The sequence below is a fragment of the Dendropsophus ebraccatus genome, chromosome 9, assembly GCF_027789765.1.
Source record: "Dendropsophus ebraccatus isolate aDenEbr1 chromosome 9, aDenEbr1.pat, whole genome shotgun sequence".
Lineage (NCBI taxonomy): Eukaryota > Metazoa > Chordata > Amphibia > Anura > Hylidae > Dendropsophus > Dendropsophus ebraccatus.
The window spans coordinates 59,538,682-59,558,553 of NC_091462.1; the positions used below are offsets into that span (position 1 = coordinate 59,538,682).

A 19,872-nucleotide genomic window follows, 5' to 3' on the forward strand; every position below is an offset into this window, starting at 1 on the left:
GTCTTTATTTCTTTACTATATAGACTAAGTAGTGGAAGCCATCTATTAGACTGAATCCATTACTAAGTCGGGGCGTTAGTCTTTGCTGGTATAAAATGGCTAACACTAACCCCCCCATTATTACCACAGTACCCAATGCCACCAGGGGTACTAGGAAGAGTCAGGTGCCAGTGGTCCCGGAGCATCAAAATTGGCGCTGCTGGACTGGGCGGCAGCAGGCTGGTAATATTAGGCTGGGGAGGGCAAAAAAAATGGCCCTTTCCACCCTGGTGTTACCAGGCTGCTGTTGTTTGGTTTTTAACCCAGCTGGTTATGAAAATAGGGGAAATCCTATGCGTTTTTTTTTTTTTAAATAAACAAATAGTTAAAAAAAAGCATAGGGTAACCAGCCGGATTAAAAACCAAACAACAGCAGCCTAGTAACACCAGGGTGGGAAGGGCCATTTATTTTGACCCTCCCCAGCCTAATATTACCAGCCTGCTGCAGCCCAGTCCAGTAGCGCCAATTTTGACGCCCCGGGACCACCGGCACCCGGCTCTTCCCAGTACCCCTGGTGGCATTGGGTACTGGGATAATAATTAGGGGGGGGGTGTTAGTGTTAGCCATTCTATACTGGCAAACACTAGGCCTCGACTCCGTATATTAGACAGCTTCCATTTCTAAGTCTATATAGTATAGAAATAAAGACAAGACACAAGTGAATTTTTTTTTATTCAAATAAAAACACCCCTTGTTGACCATTTTATATTAAAAAAAAATCCCAACAACCGCTGGTCATCAACGTAGTCCACCGAATCCGCCGTAATCCACAGGATACCTATATTTGAAAGACAAAAAGGGAAAAACACACAAAACAACACACAAACAGGAGCACAACACCCATCATTGTGAGCGGAGTTGTGCACCTTACAGTATGCAGCTTCTTTACAGATCACTGCTTACAGTGTGTCACCCAAGGGGTTAAAGGAGGATGCAGTGCATCCCCTTTAACCCTTTGGGTGCCATACTGAACAATCTGGCATCCAGGGGGTTAAGTAAGGGTCCCCACTTAACCCATTGGGGGCCAGACTGATGTCAGACTGCATCGATACCCGCAAGGAAGGGGTTAAGAAACCCCCCTTCCTTTCTTTTAATGTTGCTATTGTGATAAAAAAAAAAAAATAGCATAATTAGAAAGAACATTTGCTGTTTTAATTAAATCTAAAGTATTACATTGAGCTGTATTACCGGCATTAGCGATCCCTGGCATTAATACAGTTCCATGAAATACTTAATATTAAATTATTAAAGCCAAATTTTGTTCTTAGAAAGCTATTTTTCTTTAACAATAGCATAATTAAAACAAATAAATGCCTTTTCAATTTAATATACAGTAAATTTAAATAAATATATATATATATATATATATATATATTTTTTTTTTTTTTTTTTTTTATTAAGAGTATATTTAGCTGAAAAAAAGCATTTATTCATTTTAATTATGCTATTGTACAAGGAAAATAGATTTCTTAGAACCAAAATTTGCTTTATTAATTAAATATTATCTATTACAGGGAGTGGTATTATTGCCAGGGATCGCTATTGCTGGTAATACCAATCTCTGTGATAGTACGGTAATACTGCTTCCCTGCTTTCCCAGGGAGCATAAACTTTATTAAAACAGCTAAACAATTGTTTAGCTGTTTTCGTAAAGTTAATTTATATTTGAATATTCAATCACATATTCGATCGAACTCGAATCTTTCAAACAGTGCAGTATTCGAATAGCTATTTGATCGAATACTGTTCACTCACCTCTAACTATGACAGTGCCACATTTTAATGAATCAGTCAAAAAATATGGGAACAAAATACACACCAATCTTCATTAGAAGAGTCACACACATTAGACCCCTTATGTCCTCCATAGACTTTATGCCGCTGATATAACAATGTCCACTGCTGTCCAAAACAAAAATTGATTTGTTTTAAATTTTACATTTTCCCATTTTTGCCACTGCCACAAAAACAGCTGTTGTACAAAATATTTCTTTGTAATAGTCCAACTGTTTTATTGTAAATTTGAACAAATATTCTTGTGAATTTTTTACTGCTGTGCTCATCTCTGCTTATAACTATAATTCCTATCCAACATTAGAGACCATGTGTTTGTTTACTCAGAAGAATAGCACATTGGTTGAACGGAACAATATTAGTTTATTTAATAATATTATTTTCTGCCTTTTATAACATAAAATATATGATGAAGGGTTAGGTAATAGTATTGTGGTAAACACCTGTATCATAATCGATTTAAACTAGATAGTGAGGGAAGGGAGGGCAACTACAAATGTAGTGAACAAGAAGTGCAGGCTAACCAACGTTTGAGGAACTGCTTTAACTAGCGTAATTTACTGTAACAGGACAATAACATAGCCCTTGGCTGCGCCTATAGCTCGCTTAAAGTTGTAATTGTTATAGGTATGTACCGTGTCCTGGTGCGCTTAATACTGGTGTTGAACAAGCCAGTGGGCTCTGGTGTTTTGGGGTGACTTGTCACAGTGGACAGGAGTGGTAACACCCTCCCTCGGACACATAATAATAATAATAATAATAATAATAATAATAATAATAATTTTTATTTATATAGCCCCAACAGATTCCGCAGCACTTTACAATTCTGGGGGTACATACATAGACAGAAATCAGACATTACAGAGATATACATATACTGTAGTTATCCATGCAATAGGAGTGAGGTCCCTGCTCGCATGCATGAGCTTACACACTATCGGGAGGGGGTTTGAGACAGTATGGCAGAGGGGCAAAGTGCATCATTGTTCTTATGGTCCGGCCATCTTTATAAATAAGGCAGTGCAAATAAGGGTGGGTGAACCTGTCACCAGCCAATGCCTGCATGCACAGGTCTAAGTGCTTAAATGCTTGGTGTGTGTGTGTGTGGGGAGTTGGGTTTTAGGGTAGCAGTCAAAATTAGGGAACCTGGTAAGCCTGCTTGAACAGATGAGTTTTGAGGGCACGTTTGAAGCTTTGTGTATTGGAGGTGAGCCTGACAGTCTTGGGTAATACATTCCATAGAACTGGTGCAGCTCGGGTGAAGTCCTGGAGACGGGAGTGAGAGGTGCCGATCAAGGTGGATGTTAGCCTTAAGTCGTTACAGGAGCGTAAGGCACGGGTAGGGCAGTAGACAGAGATGAGGGAGGAGATGTATGGAGGTGCAGCACTGTGGAGAGCCTTGTGGGTGAGCAGGAGGACTTTGTATTTTATCCTGTGTTTAATAGGGAGCCAGTGTAGTTACTGGCACAGGGGGGAGGCATCTGTATAGTGGATGGACATGGAGATGAGCCTGGCCGCTGTATTAAGAATGGACTAAAGAGAGGAGAGTTTAGAGGAAGGAAGGCCGATTAGTAAGGAATTGCAGTAGTCTAGACGGGAATGAATAAGAGCTACAATGAGAGTTTTAGCAGATTCGACAGGAAGGAAGGGACGGATTTTAGAGATGTTTTTTAGATGCAGATTACAGGAACGTGAAAGAGATTTAATATGAGGAGTGAAGGACAGATCCGTGTCAAATATAACCCCAAGGCAAGCGGGCTTGTTCTGTAGGGGTTATGGTTGCACCACAGACAGAGATGGAGATGTCAGGTGGGGGATGGTTAGCAGAGGGGGGGAAGACAAGAAGCTCAGTCTTAGCAAGGTTGAGTTTAAGGAATAGGGAGGACATAGCGTTAGAGACGGCAGACAGACAGTTACTGGTGCCTTGGACCTTTGGTAGAACTCGTGTAAGGGGGTCGGGTGCAGTGTCAGAGATGACCACTTCAACAATTCCTAACTGTACTTAACATTTTACAAACAAAAGACAAAGTTTTCAAAGAAAACAAGTGATAATCTGTTTAACTAGTTGACAATTTTATTTAAAAGCAGCCAAAATTTCAATATTTTATCAGTTTAATTATAATGCTGAAGACGTCTAAAAGAACCAATTCTGGGGCTTGTGGCTCCCCAATCAGTGTATCTTCTGTACTCTCCAGGTCTCAGATAAAACTGACGTCCTCTATAATTGGGTTCTTCATAAAACATCCAATATCCATCATATACTTGGCAAGAATAGATATCATGGTGGCGGAATCTCTCATACACATGAGGACAGTCATCATGGAAATCCATCATCTGACCTCTGAACTCTTCTTTCTCATAAATTCTGATTCTGAATGATCCTTGATGCTGTTTGAAGAAATATACTGTTACCATGCATAAATCCTTTTGGCGGAAAGTAGAAAATCTTGATTTTCACACTTAGAGGCAATACACACTTGGTGATTGCTGTTACTTAAAGTCTTATATTAGTGTAATGGTTACAGTGTGTAGAAGTAGACCCTTGGTGAAGTTTCTCCGAAGGAATGCTCTTAACCATCCTAGCAATACCCTGACCATCCAATCACATATCTCCAAACTTGCGCACCAATGGCACTTGTCCCTTTAGCATAGTCAAATGATAGTTCCACTTCTACTGACTTAATTGCAACAGAAGGATAATTACAGATACTAATCCTGTATCTGTAGCTCGCTCACAATCTCTGAGTGATCTTTCTGGGAGGATCTATCTCCAGATCTCATCTCACACTTTCACATACACACTCTTCACATGGTACCCTACTGGTTATCAACTTGGCCTTTCTCTATCTCTTGCAGCCAAACCAGCATGCTCCTCATTCACCTCCCAGACTACTAGGCCTCCACTTATTCTTGTATTAAGTCTCATTTTATTCTTGCCCTTGCACACTTCCACGAGGTGCCATACGTACATGGTTATATGGACACACCTCTGCCCCACCAAGATGCCTTGCAATGCTTTTAATGCTCCAACGTCCATTGCCAAGTCATACATAAGGCTTTACAAAAACTACTTCCCACCTAGCACCTCTTCCTTCTGCAGGATTCTGGAAACACCATTATTGGTCTTAAAAACAATTTGTGGATAATGTTAACGGCATGAAAAACGGCCGTTGTATTTAGATTGAGTGTCGAAAAACGGAAAATAGAGAGTGTCAAACAGCGGCCGTTGCTGCACTAAAAACAGCATTGATTTCAATGCACTACGGCCGGAAATAATTGACAGCCGTTGTTCAATACACTGTGTGCTTTGATTTAAATGCAGCACATTATTTTATGACAAGAACTGCTTTTGTTTTAATTGCTAACGTTCTTTTCATCTAAAATATGTTGCATGAACTTAGCCTAAAAGTGTACCTGTTGTTATACAAAACTTTTGACATGTCATAGAGACATGTCAAAAGTTTTGACCGGTCCAGGTTTTCATGTCAGACCCATACCGATCAGGAGATAGAGCAGGGAGAAGACGTGCGTCCACTCTCCACTCTGATTTTAAAAAAAGAGTTGGACTGATAATGGACTCCTATAGAGCCCAACTCTTTTCTTTAACTCAGTGCTGCAGCTGCGGTCCTCTCCCCGCTCTATTGATCAAAACTTTTGCAGAAGAAGAAAGGGTTCTCCAAGCTATACTACCCTTTTAGATCAACAATATTTGTAACATTTTGGTTGGCAGAAATTTATATTCTGATCAAATTATAGTCCAAGGATAAAAATTTCAAGAGACTGACCTGAGGGCTTATACGACCAGACCTAATGGAGTCATTATAACCCATCCACTGCTGGAAGTCAGGATATTCTCCTCTATGGAGATAGTACTGGTGTCCTCTGTAGTTGGGATGTTCATACAGGATCCAGTTTCCACTATCTACACGAATAGAGTTACACCGTCTGAAGTATGAGGACAAGTCGGAGCATTCAGAGTTACACTCATAAGAGCGGCCCTGGAAATTCCTGTCCTCATAAAAGATAATCTGTAAAATTAAAATGTAATATAAGCATAACAATAATTCAAATAGAAGCAATCAGAATTAGACCAATTAGACCATGAATATGGCTATGTTCACCCCACGTTTTTTCAGCTCTGTTTAAAATGACAACCGTAATTTTGAGTCTAAAATAACGGATGTCATTAAGCAGCCTGTCCTCCCCTTAGTACAATGATGGCTGTTGTTACATTATTCTAGTTTGGGTTTACTAATTGTCCTTTGGATGTGGCTTAATTGAAAAGTCCATTGAATTTAATAGTAAAAACGGAGAAAGAACGGTGTGTGAACAACTAAGAAAAAACCTCCGCTGTTTGCTAAAGAAGTCCAAAAATAATGATCATGTTCATTATTTTGACGTCCACAGTAAAAACGTCCGTTATTCAATACATTGTGCACATTGAACGTTCGTCTTTCCATTGACTTCAATGCATTGCCATTACAGTCAGTTAAATAGCGGCAATAACGGACTTTTTTTAAATATCAAAATCAGCCACCTTTTCTCTATTTTTGACGTTGTGTGAGTATAGCCTAATAAAGCAAACACCAATAATTTGATACATTAACCATGTCACTACTTACTGCTTACATAAAAATTCTACACCATATTGTAAAAATCATTCACATGTTCTGTAGTTGCCAATGCTATGCATAAGCTCATATTTCTATCATATTATTGCTTCACTTTGTGTTGACATGGTGAACTGTGAACATGGAAAACAGTAAAAGTGTCATGTACAATTTGAAGTGGAATCTTAAGACATATACAGGGGTTAGTCGTCTTAAAATTGATAGCTTTACTCCTTTCTCCAGGCCATCTATATGAGATTGATGAGGATCTGTTCTGACCACCAACTGCTAATCAACTATTTAAAATGTTTACTACCTGTTTGACGTTTGCTACTGCTCGCCATTGCACTCTTCATGGTGTTAGTAGCAACAATGCCAGGTACCTCAGTGCTAGCCTTTGGTTATCCAGTGGTTATCCAGGATTAGAAAACCATAGCTCCTTTCTTCCAGAAACAGTACCATACCTGTGCTCAGGTAGTGTGTTTTATTACTAGCCAGCTTTATGCAATCCAATAAAGCTGAACTGGATTACCACACAGAAATTCATGATAAGGGCGACTTCTGCTTAAACACAAGGTGACCAGCCTAATGAAGTACTGTAAAGAAGAACTGTGCAACATCCTTCTGTTTTATATAAAACACTACTAAATACTACTACTAGATAATTTCTTACCTTTCCCATTTTGTTTTACGTGTTAGCTGATTCTGTTCAGTCTTCTCCGGTAACTGGCAGAGGTCTATATATACCTCCCCTATTGTATAGAGAACTTGCTGACCTTTTGCCAACTAATTGGAATCAGTAGCTGTGTGCCCCTAACTGAAGTTTTGTTCGTTAGGTCTATTGTAGAATATATGCTTACTAGAGATGAGCGAACACTACTTGATCCAGTAACTATTTGGTGGAGTATTGCATTATTCCATAGATTGGTTTTCGATTGAATATCCAAACGAAGATTTGAATCTTAACGAACTGCATTTAACAAACTGAACTTATATTAAGTAAATATAAACTAAAAGAGGTAGTGGTAATAACGATCGCCAGCAGTAATACCGCTACAAAGATTTACGCATCGGCTGTTGTTATTAACATCCATACAGAACAAGGAATATTGAGATGATGAATTGTACATCAAAACTGTGGGTGATAAAGTTGTGCAGATGTACATAATTCATCACCTCAATATTCCTTGTTCCGTATGGATGTTATTAACATTATGAATGACAGACTGGAAAGACAGCGTGCACCCGTCAGCCTACATCTACTAGTTCTTCTGTCACCAACCTGTCTATGCTAAGTCCTCACTAGTTTGGCAGAACCCACCATCCAGCAGGCCTGCGAACTCCTTACCAGATCGGCAGAATCCACCATCCAGCAGTCAGAGCACAAGACAGACAGCAGAGTGTGGTGAGAGTTAAAGGGGTTATCCAGTGTGGGGACACTTTCTGGGGGGGACCGGGGAGGAGGTGGCTGAAATAAAAGACGTCCACTCACCTCCCCGGTTCCAGCGGCGGGTCACTCATCGCGGCGCTCCGGTCCCCGGTTCCTGGACGCTTCCTGGTGTCTGACACCGCCCGAGACGCTACGTCTCAGGGCCGCTCAGCCACTCAGTGAAGGAGGCGGGATCCGTTTGAAGTCCGCTCAGATCCCGCCTCCTTCACTGAGTGGCTGAGCGGCCCTGAGACGTAGCATCTCGGGCGGCGTCAGACACCAGGAAGTGGCCGGGAACCGGGGACCGAAGCGCCGCGATGAGTGACCCGCCGCTGGAACCGGGGAGGTGAGTGGACTTCTTTTATTTCAGCCACCTCCTCCCCAGTCCCCCCCAGAAAGTGCCCCCATGCTGGAGCACCCCTTTAACCCCTTAGTGACCGCCATGCTGCCTTTTCACGGCGGCCACTAATGGGTTTTATTCCGATGCGTACGCCTTTTAACGGCGGGCGCATCGGAATAAATTACCGCCCGGCGGCGGCTGCAGGACGGGGGATCAGCGGTCAGTGTGACCGCTGACACCCTCCTGTAACTGCCCGGAGCGGAGGATTCTCCGCTCCGGGCAGTTTAACCCGTTAAATGCCGCTGTCAAACCATGACAGCGGCATCTAACGGGTCCCGTTGGATCCCGGACGGCGCCGTGGTTCACTTACATGATCGCGATGTCCCGCGGCGCCGTCCGGGGTCCCGATGTCTCCATGGTGATTCCGGGGTCCTAATGAAGGTCCCCGGGGTCACCATGGAGATGCCTCATGCTGACAGGGGTGGCCGCGGCTATTGCCTGTCAGCATGAGGCATGATACAATACATTGCAGTACATCAGGTACTGCAATGTATTGTATCAGTGATCTAAGTATTTTACACTAGTGTACAGTAATGTACACTAGTGTAAAAGTAAAAAAAAGTGTGCACCAAACACAACACAGCCCCCCCCCAGCCCCCCCCAATAATAAAGATGCATTACATTCCCCATACACTATAAAACATTACATAAAAGTGATCAAAAACACAAATCCTATACATATTTGGTATCGTTACGTCCGTAACAACCCAATCTATAAAACTATATCAATAATTATATCGCACGACACACGCTGTAAAAAAAAAATAAAAAAAACAGTACTAGAATAGCTGTATTTTATCAATCCACTTTAGAAAATACGTCATAAAAGAGATCAAAAAGTCATATACATATAAAACTTGGTATCAATAGAAACTACAGATCTTCCCGCAAAAAATAAGCCCAAAACCAGCTCTGTCGCGCAAAAGATGAGAACGCTATGGATCTTGCAATGCAGGGACAGTTTTTGTGGGTTTTGGCTAGGAAGATAGTTTCTATTGCGCCAAAGCGGTAATAGTTAAAAAAAACTATACAAATGTGGTATCGCCGTAACTGTAGCGACCCAGAGAATACATGTATTATGTTATTAGTGACCGCCGATACGGATTTTTACGGCAATCACTAATGGGGTCTATTCTGCTGCCATCAGCTCTTTATGGCGATGGTGCAGAATAGTGCAGCGGCGCCGGTAATGCCTGCAGCCCCCTCCTCTCAGCTATCGGAGGTAGCTGAGGGGTTGGGGGAGAGTGTGGGGTCAGTCCCGGCCAGTCCACTCACCGGTGATCGCCGTTATTATCAGTATAAAGGCGGCTACCGGTAACGGGCATTGCCAGCGCAGCTGAACGCTTTCATCTCTTCTCACCGTGAATCCACAGTGAGAGGAGATGAAAACATGTCCCCCCATCCCCAGAATTAACCCTAGTGACCTGGCCACTGACCCTCCCCTCCCAGGGCGGCCATCTGATCCAAGATGGCCGCCGTCATCACTGTGAACAGACTCTGTTCACAGTGATGGATTCCTAAAAATGATCCAAGCTTCATTCTCTCCACCACCGGAGGTGGCGGAGAGCATGGGGCAATGATCGGTGACCACCCGGTGTGGTCCTAGTACAAGTGATCAGCGGTATATACTATATACCACTGATCGCTTGTTCCAAATGGTGCCGGCACTTTTTTACGCCTGTCACCAAAGTCAAGTGCCCTGGATTACCCGTAACCACCCTGGATTACTTGTAACCACCCCAGATTACCTGTAACCACCCCAAATTACCCATCACCACCCCAGATTACCCGTAACCACCTCAGATTACCCGTAACCACCCCAGATTGCCCGTAACCACCCCAGATTGCCCGTAACCACCCTAGATTGCCTGTAACCTCCTCAGATTGTCTGTAACCTCCCCAGATTGTCTGTATCCACCCCAGACAGCCCATAACCATCCCAGACAGCCCATAACCATCCCAGACAGCCCATAACCATCCCAGACAGCCCATAACCATCCCAGACAGCCCATAACCACCCCAGACAGCCCATAACCACCCCAGACTGCCTGTCACCACCCCAGAATGCCCGTAATCTCCCCAGATTGCCCGTAATCTCCCCAGATTGCCCGTATCCCCCCCATAGCCCATAACCATTCCAGACAGCCCGTAACCACCCCAGATTGCCACAGACTGCCTGTAACTACCCCAAATTGCCTGTAACCACCACAGATTGCTCGCAACCACCCCAGATTTCCCGTCACCACCCCAGATTTTCCGTCACCACCCCAGATTGCCCGTTGCATCCCCAGATAGTCAGTGAACACCCCCAGATTGCCCGTCACCTCCCCAGATAGCCAGTAACCACCCCTAGATAGCCAGTAAACACCCCAAGATTGCCCATAACCACCCCATACAACCAGTAACCACCCCAGATTGCCTGTGACCACCCCAGATTGCCTGTGACCACCCCAGATTGACCGTAACCACCCCAGATTGACCGTAACCACCCCAGATTGACCGTAACCACCCCAGATTGGAACAGACTGCTCGTAACCACCCCAGATTGCCCATAACCCCAACAGATTGCCTGCTGCCACCTCAGATAGCCAGTAAACACCCTGAGATTGTCTATTACCACCCCAGATAACCAGTAAACACCCACATATTGCCTGTAACTAAAATGACACTCCTTCTCTTCTGAGCCCTGCTGTGTGCCCATACAGTGGTTTATGCCCACATATGGGGTACCATTGTACTCAGGAGAACCTCCGTTACAAGTTTTGGGGTGCTTTTTCTCCCTTGTTCCTAGTGAAATTGAGAAATTTCTAACTAAACAAACATGTTATTGAAAAAATTCAATTTTTTTTCATTTTTACGGTCTAGTTTTGAATACTTTCCTCCAATACCTGTGGGGTCAAAATGGTCACCACACCCCAAGATAAATTCCTTGAGGGGTGTACTTTCCAAAATGGGGTGATTTTGGGGGGGAGGGTTCTATTCTGTAGACATTACAGGGGCACTGCAAACGCACCTGGCGCTCAGAAACTTCTTCAGGAAAATCATGCACTGAAAATGCTTGGCGCTCCCTCCCTACTGAGCCCTGCTGTGTGCCCACACAGTGGTTTATGCCCACATATGGGGTACCGTTGTACTCAGGAGAACCTGCCTTACATATATTGGGGTGAGTTTTCTCCCCTGTTTCTCGTGAAATTGAGAAATTTCAAACTAAACAAACATGTTATTGGAAAAATTCTATTTTTTCATTTTTACTGTCTTCTTTTGAATACTTTCCTCTAATATCTGTGGGGTCAAAATGGTCACCACACCCCAAGATGTATTCTTTGATGGGTGTACTTTCCAAAATGGGGTGACTTTTGGGGGGGTTCTATTCTGCTGACACTACAGGGGCTCTGCAAACGCACCTGGCGCTCAGAAATTTCTTCAGCAAAATCTGAACTGGAAATGCTAATTGGCGCTCCTTCCCTTCTGAGCCCCGCTGTGTGCCCACACAGTGGTTTATGCCCACATATGGGGTATCGTTCTACTCAGGAGTACCTGCCTTACATATATTGGGGTGAGTTTTCTCCCCTGTTCCTCGTGAAATTGAGAAATTTCAAACTAAACAAACATATTATTGGAAAAATTCAATTTTTTCATTTTTACTGTCTTCTTTTGAATACTTTCCTCTAATACCTGTGGGGTCAAAATGGTCACCACACCCCAAGATGTATTCTTTGATGGGTGTACTTTCCAAAATGGGGTGACTTTTGGGGGGGTTCTATTCTGCTGACACTACAGGGGCTCTGCAAACGCACCTGGCGCTCAGAAATTTCTTCAGCAAAATCTGAACTGGAAATGCTAATTGGCGCTCCTTCCCTTCTGAGCCCCGCTGTGTGCCCACACAGTGGTTTATGCCCACATATGGGGTATCGTTCTACTCAGGAGTACCTGACTTACATATATTGGGGTGAGTTTTCTCCCCTGTTCCTCGTGAAATTGAGAAATTTCAAACTAAACAAACATATTATTGGAAAAATTCAATTTTTTCATTTTTACTGTCTTCTTTTGAATACTTTCCTTTAATACCTGTGGGGTCAAAATGGTCACCACACCCCAAGATGTATTCTTTGATGGGTGTACTTTCCAAAATGGGGTGACTTTTGGGGGGGTTCTATTCTGCTGACACTACAGGGGCTCTGCAAACGCACCTGGCGCTCAGAAATTTCTTCAGCAAAATCTGAACTGGAAATGCTAATAGGTGCTCCCTTCCTTCTGAGGCCTGCTGTGTGCCCATACAGTGGTTTACGCCCACATATGGGGTACCGTTCTACTCAGGAGAACCTGCATTACAAAATTTGGGGTGCATTTTCTCTCATGTTTATTATGAAAATGAGATACTTTAATCTTAACAAATATATTATTGGAAAATTTCTATTTTCCATTTTTTTCCGGCCTAATTGTGAATACTTTCCTCCAGCCCCTGTAGGGTTAAAATGCTCATTATACCCCTAGATTAATTCTTTAAGGTGTCTAGTTTCCAAAATGGGGTCACTTATGGGGGTTTCCAGTATACAAGCCTCCTAAATCAACTTAAAAAAAGAACTGGTCCCTAAAAAAATCAGTTTTGGAAATTTCATGAAAATTTGATAATTTGCTGATACATTTCTAAGCCCCGTAACACCCTAAAAAAGTGAAATATGTTTACGAAATGAAGCCAGAATAAAGAGGACATATTGATAATGTGACTTACTAACTAATTTTTGTCATGTGCCTTTTTTTTTTAGAAGCAAAGAATTTCAAAGTTCGTAAAGTGCAAAATTTTCAAATTTTTCATTATATTTTGATGTTTTTCACAAAAAACACACAAGACAGTGACCAAATTTTGCCACTAACATAAAGTACCATATGTTACGAAAAAACAATCTCAGAATCGCTAGCATACGTTAAAGCATCACTGAGCTATAAGCGCATAAAGTGAGACAGGTCAGATTTTGAAAAATGAGCCTGGTCATTAAGGCCCAAACAGGATTGGTCCCTAAGGGGTTAAACACCAACCCTCTTTACTTCCTATTGTATTGTGCTTAAAAAAACATAACCCATCTCCTTAACATTGACTGTGTTTAGAGCGCTGAGGCAGGCCAGCATGGACGGCGCTGTTACTGGCGTGTATAGAACCAGATTTGGAATACTTTCAATGTTTGCACAGTAAATATATATATATATATATATATATATATATATATATATATATATATATATATATATATAATATGTCTGTATATACAAGTGTTCCTATTCAGCTTCAACAAAAGTATCTATCAGCATATTCAGCTGCAACCAAATATAGTGAGCTAACATAGTGTTATTTCTGTCATTCATAAATTTACCGGCTATTCAACTTTATAGTAGTTCCAAATTGCAGGTAAATGTATGAATTAAATTGTATATTTTTATATTTATATTTACATTTTAGTTTTGCTATTGTAAACTAAAAATAGCAAAATTAGAAGGAAAATATGCTGTATAAAGTAGATATAAACTAAAAGGACTGGCATTATTGCATTAGACGGGATTCCCTTACATTACAACACGAAAGTCCTATTAGTTTATATTTACTTAAAGCGTAACTGTCATGTTTCTTTTATTGCAGAAATCAGTAGTATAAGCGATTTTAAGAAACTCTGTAATAGGTTTCATCAGCCAAAAAAGCCTCCTTCTGTACTCAAGAAGCAATCTCCCAGCCTCCCCCCCTGACTTCTTATCTGTGCATTATCAGGCAAACACGTCTTCATTACAGAGAAGCCAGTGAAGACAGGCTCTGCTCTCTCCATTGTAAGCTATGAAGGGGGGAGGGGCTGAGGGAGATGAGGGAGCAGGAAGAGGTGACATGAAGGTCAGCTGTTTGTAGACTCTCTGGGCACCTAAAACGCTAAATTCAGGTGTCAGAAAGGTCAGTGCTTATCTATGAACTTACTGAGAGAAGATCGCAGGGTGTTGTGCTTTGCAGAAATCCTCTGTGCTCAGTCACTCCTAACAGCCCCTCCCCTCTCCATAGCCACATAATGGAGACAGAAATCCTGCTTCATTTGATGTGAGGGGGGAGGCTGGGAGATTGCTTTTTCAGTACAGAAGGAAACTCTTTTGGTACATAAAACCTATTACAGAGTTTCTTAAAATCGCTTGTACTATTGATATTTAATGTTTTCAGAAAAATGACCCTGAAATGACAGTTACGCTTCAATACAGCAAATTTTCATTTCAGTTTTGCTTTTGTAAATGAAAAACAACAAAATTAGTATGACAATTTGCTGTATTAAGTAAATATAAACTAAAACAGGTAGCGGTATTACTTATCGCTAATACCGCTACCACTGATAGTGGCTAAATAATGTGATTTGGGTGTGTTAGATGCACCCAGGCACGTTTCCCCTGCTATCCCAGTTGCATTCCAGAGGTGTTTGCATCATTTTTTGAGGTGTCAATGTCGACTTAATGACCTCCAATGATCAAATTTAGGTTTCCAGGCAATGAGCATGCATCTCCCATTGACTTTAATAGAATTCAATATTTGGTCGAATTGTCGAGGATTATGGAGTATTCAAATTGAATTTTAAAGCCTTCAAGCATTTTACTACTGGTTCATCTCTAGTGCTTACTCTTTTGCCTTAAAAATTTCTTATAGCCTAGTATAGGAAATGACAAGAAAGCTAAGCACATTTTTTTTTTTTATTGCATATATGTTCTCAATGGTTGTACACTCCCACTGTAGTATTTATTACTGACTGTAGTATTTACTATTGACAAATAAAAATAAAAATAAACATAAATTTAAAACAAAAAAACAGATCTACTAATGTGATACCAATTATTGAGGACACCATTTATTTTCAAACCCTATGATATTATAGTTTTGTACAATAGTGAAAATTGAGAATGACTTTTATTGGCAAGTAGCTGTTATTTACTTTGAAAAGTGCAAATATGTTGCTAAATCCCTGATATTTTATATGAGGTTCTGTGCCCCCAAAGGAATTGCACTTTTTTAATTCACTACATAACACAAGGAGACAGTGTCAGTTTAGAAGATTTGGAGTTTTGGTTTAGGAGATACAGACAGTAAATACATATTTTTAATTGAAACCTAAATAAAGAGATGATTTTTATGGTGCTGAGAAGTGGGAAATGTAATTAGTTTTTGGCAATCTGAAATTGCTGTCTAAGAAATTGCTGTGTCCTCCAGGATTTTAATACATGACGGCTTAGTGTGTTTCTTCCATTTTCTAATAATTGTGTGAACAGTTGATGCTTTTGCATGAAACTGCTTGCCTATTGTCCTGTAGCCCTTCCCAGCCTTGTTCACATCTACAATTTTGTCCCTGGTGTCCTTGGACAGCTCTATGTTTTTAGCCGTGGTGGAGAGATTGAAATATGAATGATTGAGTGGACTTTTTTTTTTTTCTACAGGTAAAAGGTTCAAACTGCAGGGTAGGAGGAGCTTTTTATAGAAAAACTAACAGGTCTATGAAAGCCAGAATTCTTGCTGGTTGGTAGATCATCAAATATTTATTTTACAATAATTATGTGCAATATAACGCACATTAATTATTTAAAAATAATTTAATGTGATTTTCTGGATTTTTTTTTTTAATATATTCTGTCTCTCACATTTGGGCTATTTACACTCCATTAGAGACTGGTCTCTGCCCGGATCATCCGGGACGGTACTTAAGTGCCAGCCGGATGATCTGTCCAGCCGCGGAACTCCGATGCGGGCGCATCAGCGCGCGCCCGCATCAGAGCTTTCCATAGCACACAGTGAAGCAAGCAACACTAATTAATGTAATGTAAGAGAAGAAAAATCCAGGCTGTAATTACATATTATATGAACAAAACACAACAATCACTGAACTCAGGGAGAACAGCGAAAAAATCCAATGAAGTACTCATTTACGAGTCTCCACTGATTGCCCCCTACAAAATTTGAATATGCAAAGAAGGGGTCCGTGGAGCCTTAGTTGCGTGTCTCAAAACACGGGAATAGCCAGATATCCCTCTCTCCAGAGAAGGAAGCCCATTGCCAAGGGGTGCTTTCTAGTGGGGAGAGCACCAAACAACCCTGATACGTAGTTCCACAGGTCCTCACTCTGTTGCGAGCTTTGGGGCCTAAATAGGGAAACATCAGGGTGGCCCCTGAAAGAGGGATATCTGGCTATTCCCGTGTTTTGAGACTCACAACTGAGGCTCCATGGACCCCTTCTTTACATATTATATGAAGAAACACTGGGTAACATTGATGTAGAAAAGGACTTAGGAGTTAATTTATCTATAGCAACCAATATCAGGCATCTGCTTCCAAGATAAATAAGATTAGGGAATGCATCAAATGGCATTGATGCACGTGACAAAGAAATTGTTCTACCATTGTACAAATCTGTAATCACTCAGCATATGGACATATGGACAATTGTAGACAGCTTTCGGCACCAGTGTAAAAGAAAGACATCATGGAGCTGGAAAACTTGGCTCAACCTAAATAGGGTAGTGTGAGTTTTATGTCTATGTGTGGTATTTCACCACAGGCGATATTACACCAGGAATGCTCCTCCACTGTTTATATCTTTTGATAGATCATGTCTTTTAATTTGATAGCAATTTTTCGCTATGCTGGTTGTTCTGTTTTCAGGATGTAAATTGGGCCTTTGTATTGCTTAATTCACGCACATTAATCTTAGGAACACAATTGTTACTGTCCTTTTTTTTTTTTTTTTTTTTAATTACAGGCCATATTTTCAACAATTTACTGCTATATGTCAAAATATAGCCATATAGGTATGATCATTTTAGATTTTATTTTTCTTAAAAAAAACACCACATGTTTTAAGTTGTAACATTTGGCCAGAGAAACTTAAAACATATGTATTCTGACATTTGATGTGATGTGTAAAATCTAAACTACTCACACACTGGGGGATGGTTACTGGCTTCCTCTCTGTCACATTTCTTCCCCCTTTGGCTGCTCTAGCTGCCCCCTGCACTGTTCTCTGTTGCTGCTGATTACATCTCCAGCTTCCTGTTTGGACCAGTGTCTGTGTGCTGCATATTCCTACAGTCCCCACAATGCCTTGTTTCCCTGGCCTGCCTTTGTAAACCTCCCACCTCCTCCTCCCACCCACAAACATGCCCACAACCCCGCCTTCCATCCCTAGCTCCTCTATTCCTCGCCTCGCTCCATCTATCCCCTTCCCACTGCACAGCTTAGTCCCCTACACAAGCAGTAATGGTAAATACTGACAATCCAGCCCCCTTATTTGGGTGTCCAGTGAATAAAAACTGCAGCCACCATTGTCTACTTTTAATATGGCCTGATGCTGAGGGTTGTGGTTGTGCAACCTGGAGTTGCACAGCTTGAAAAATTACTACCAGCATCTTGTCCAAGAGACAATGATGGTGGTAGTAGTTCTGGAAGCTCTGCAACTCCAGCTTACACACATACAACCCCCACCATCATGCAGCTGCAGATCTCCTTCACAATTACTCAGAAGCAGAGGAGACCTCGGGTACCAGATTCAGCTATAACTCATAGTCCAGCAGCTGACAGCAAGCAGCAACATCTTTCTGGAGCTTGAACTCGGCCAGGATCTTCCAGGGAGGATTGAAACAAACCCTTTCAGCTCCAGAAAGATGCTGCTGCTTGCTGTTAGCTGCTGGACTATGAGTTATAGCTGAATCTGGTGTCCGAGTTCTCCTCTGCTTCTCAGTCATTTCGGAGGAGAATCCTGTAGCATCAGACACCAGTGATCTACTAGCAGGCATCTGGCATTGAAAGGGTGCCAAATGCCTCCTATGAGATCTGTGACAACTGATGCTGCAAGCAGCTGCCGATCTCCAGGATGACTGAGAAGCAGAGGAGACTAAGATCGTGAAGAGGAGGGAGCCCAACAGATAATATAGTATGTATTCTAAAACTGAGCGGGCAGAGGAGGAGTGGGGCAGGCAGAGGAGGAGTGGGGCAGGCAGAGGAGGAGTGGGGTGGGCAGAGGAGAAGTGGGGAGGGCAGAGGAGGAGTGGGGCGGGCAGAGGAGGAGTAGGGCGGGCAGAGGATGTGTTGAGGGGCGGGTTTCCCTGTGACAGAGAGAAAATACATCACGTCTCAATATGGCACCTGTGGAACAGCACTGAAACGTGATGTGTTTCCTTCTTCCTGAACTACAGAACTTCCTGTGTGACTTTGATTCTTTGAAAAACGGGTAACATTACAGCTGTCCTAATGAGTGTAAATGGCAATGTTATATAACTTTCCTTTGTAAGTGCAGTGTTAAATTATGTAATTTGCCCGGAGTACCCCTTTAAGTCAACTTTACATGTATGTCTACTTATGAGAGCTTAGGCTTGATAAAAAAAAATGTCAATCTAATGTACAATTATATGTAAGGAAGAGTATTTTAGCACTATTAAACAGCCCTTTTAAAAGAAGGTTGTTTTGGATGCAAATACTCTTTAAGTTGAGATGACACCGCAGATAAAAATGATAAAATAACAATAGATTTGGAGTTCTTCAAGAATATTAATTCATAATGTATTTATTTTGTTTTCTACAATACAGTCATCTTTTTACTTGCATCTAATATCCATGTAATGTTTTAGGAGACAAATGCCAGGATTTCAGTAATTTTGATGGATATGATGGATGCGTCTGAAGGAGCCAATTCTGGGGTTTGTGGCCCCCCAGTCAGTGTATCTTCTGTACTCTCCAGGTCTCAGGTAATACTGACGTCCCCTGTAGTTGGGCTCCTCATAGAACATCCAGTATCCATCTTGTACTTGGCAGGAATGGATGTCATTGTAGCGGAATCTCTCATAGACATGAGGACAATCTTCACTGAATTCCATCATCTGACCTCTGAAATCTTCTTTCTCGTAGATCCTGATTCTGAATGATCCCTGATGCTAGTAATATTAAAAAAGATAGATTTACATATATACACTCAGAGACTAACAATGAGCTTTTTAAGCTACTAATTGTAAAAGCCACAGTAGCCTTTTTTTTTTATTACAGAAAAACACACAAAGATGCAATATAAAGAATATGGTAAAATATAAAATATATCCTTGTGTGGTGGTTTAGTAAAAGTAATAATCAAGCTATACTTACCTGACCTGCCCCCCCTCTAGTTCTCCTTGAGGTGTAGAGGTCCCTGGTCCTCTCAGCTTTTTATTCCTGTGATGTTGCGGCTGTGCAGGATCTGTCCCCTTTACTGAGGTCAGACACGGCTAAGGCCACTGAATGGCTGAGCAGAGCAATTTCTGCATGGAAGCGATGTCAAAGGAAGCAATAATAAGCTGAGAGGACTGCAGTGACTGCATAAGTGGGGGAGAGGGACGGGTGAGTATAGCTTGTTTATTATTTTTTCTTACACCACCAGCCAAGTGAGAATTTATTTTACTCCAACACAAGTCCTTTGTAGGGCTCATTGGGTTAATATAGTGAGATATGTAAATATGTATCCTATATTTATAAACACCAACCAGACTGCTGCTTTTAAAGTAACCTACAATGAGCAGTCAACAATAGCAAGTATAACAAAATTAGTTGAGATGAGAATACTCCTTTAATAAA

At 41.6% G+C, this 19,872-nt stretch overlaps 1 protein-coding gene across 1 annotated transcript; it reads right to left on the reverse strand.

The window, feature by feature from the left end:
* Positions 1 to 3,942: 3,942 nt before the first annotated feature.
* Positions 3,943 to 7,126, reverse strand: LOC138802132 (gamma-crystallin-1-like). The gene is made up of 3 exons (XM_069985289.1): positions 7,118 to 7,126; positions 5,637 to 5,862; positions 3,943 to 4,239 (listed from the first exon to the last, which is right to left on the reverse strand). Exons 1-3 carry the CDS (start codon positions 7,124 to 7,126, stop codon positions 3,947 to 3,949), a joined length of 528 nt encoding a protein of 175 aa, XP_069841390.1. The 3' UTR covers positions 3,943 to 3,946.
* Between the last annotated feature and the right edge of the window lie 12,746 nt (positions 7,127 to 19,872).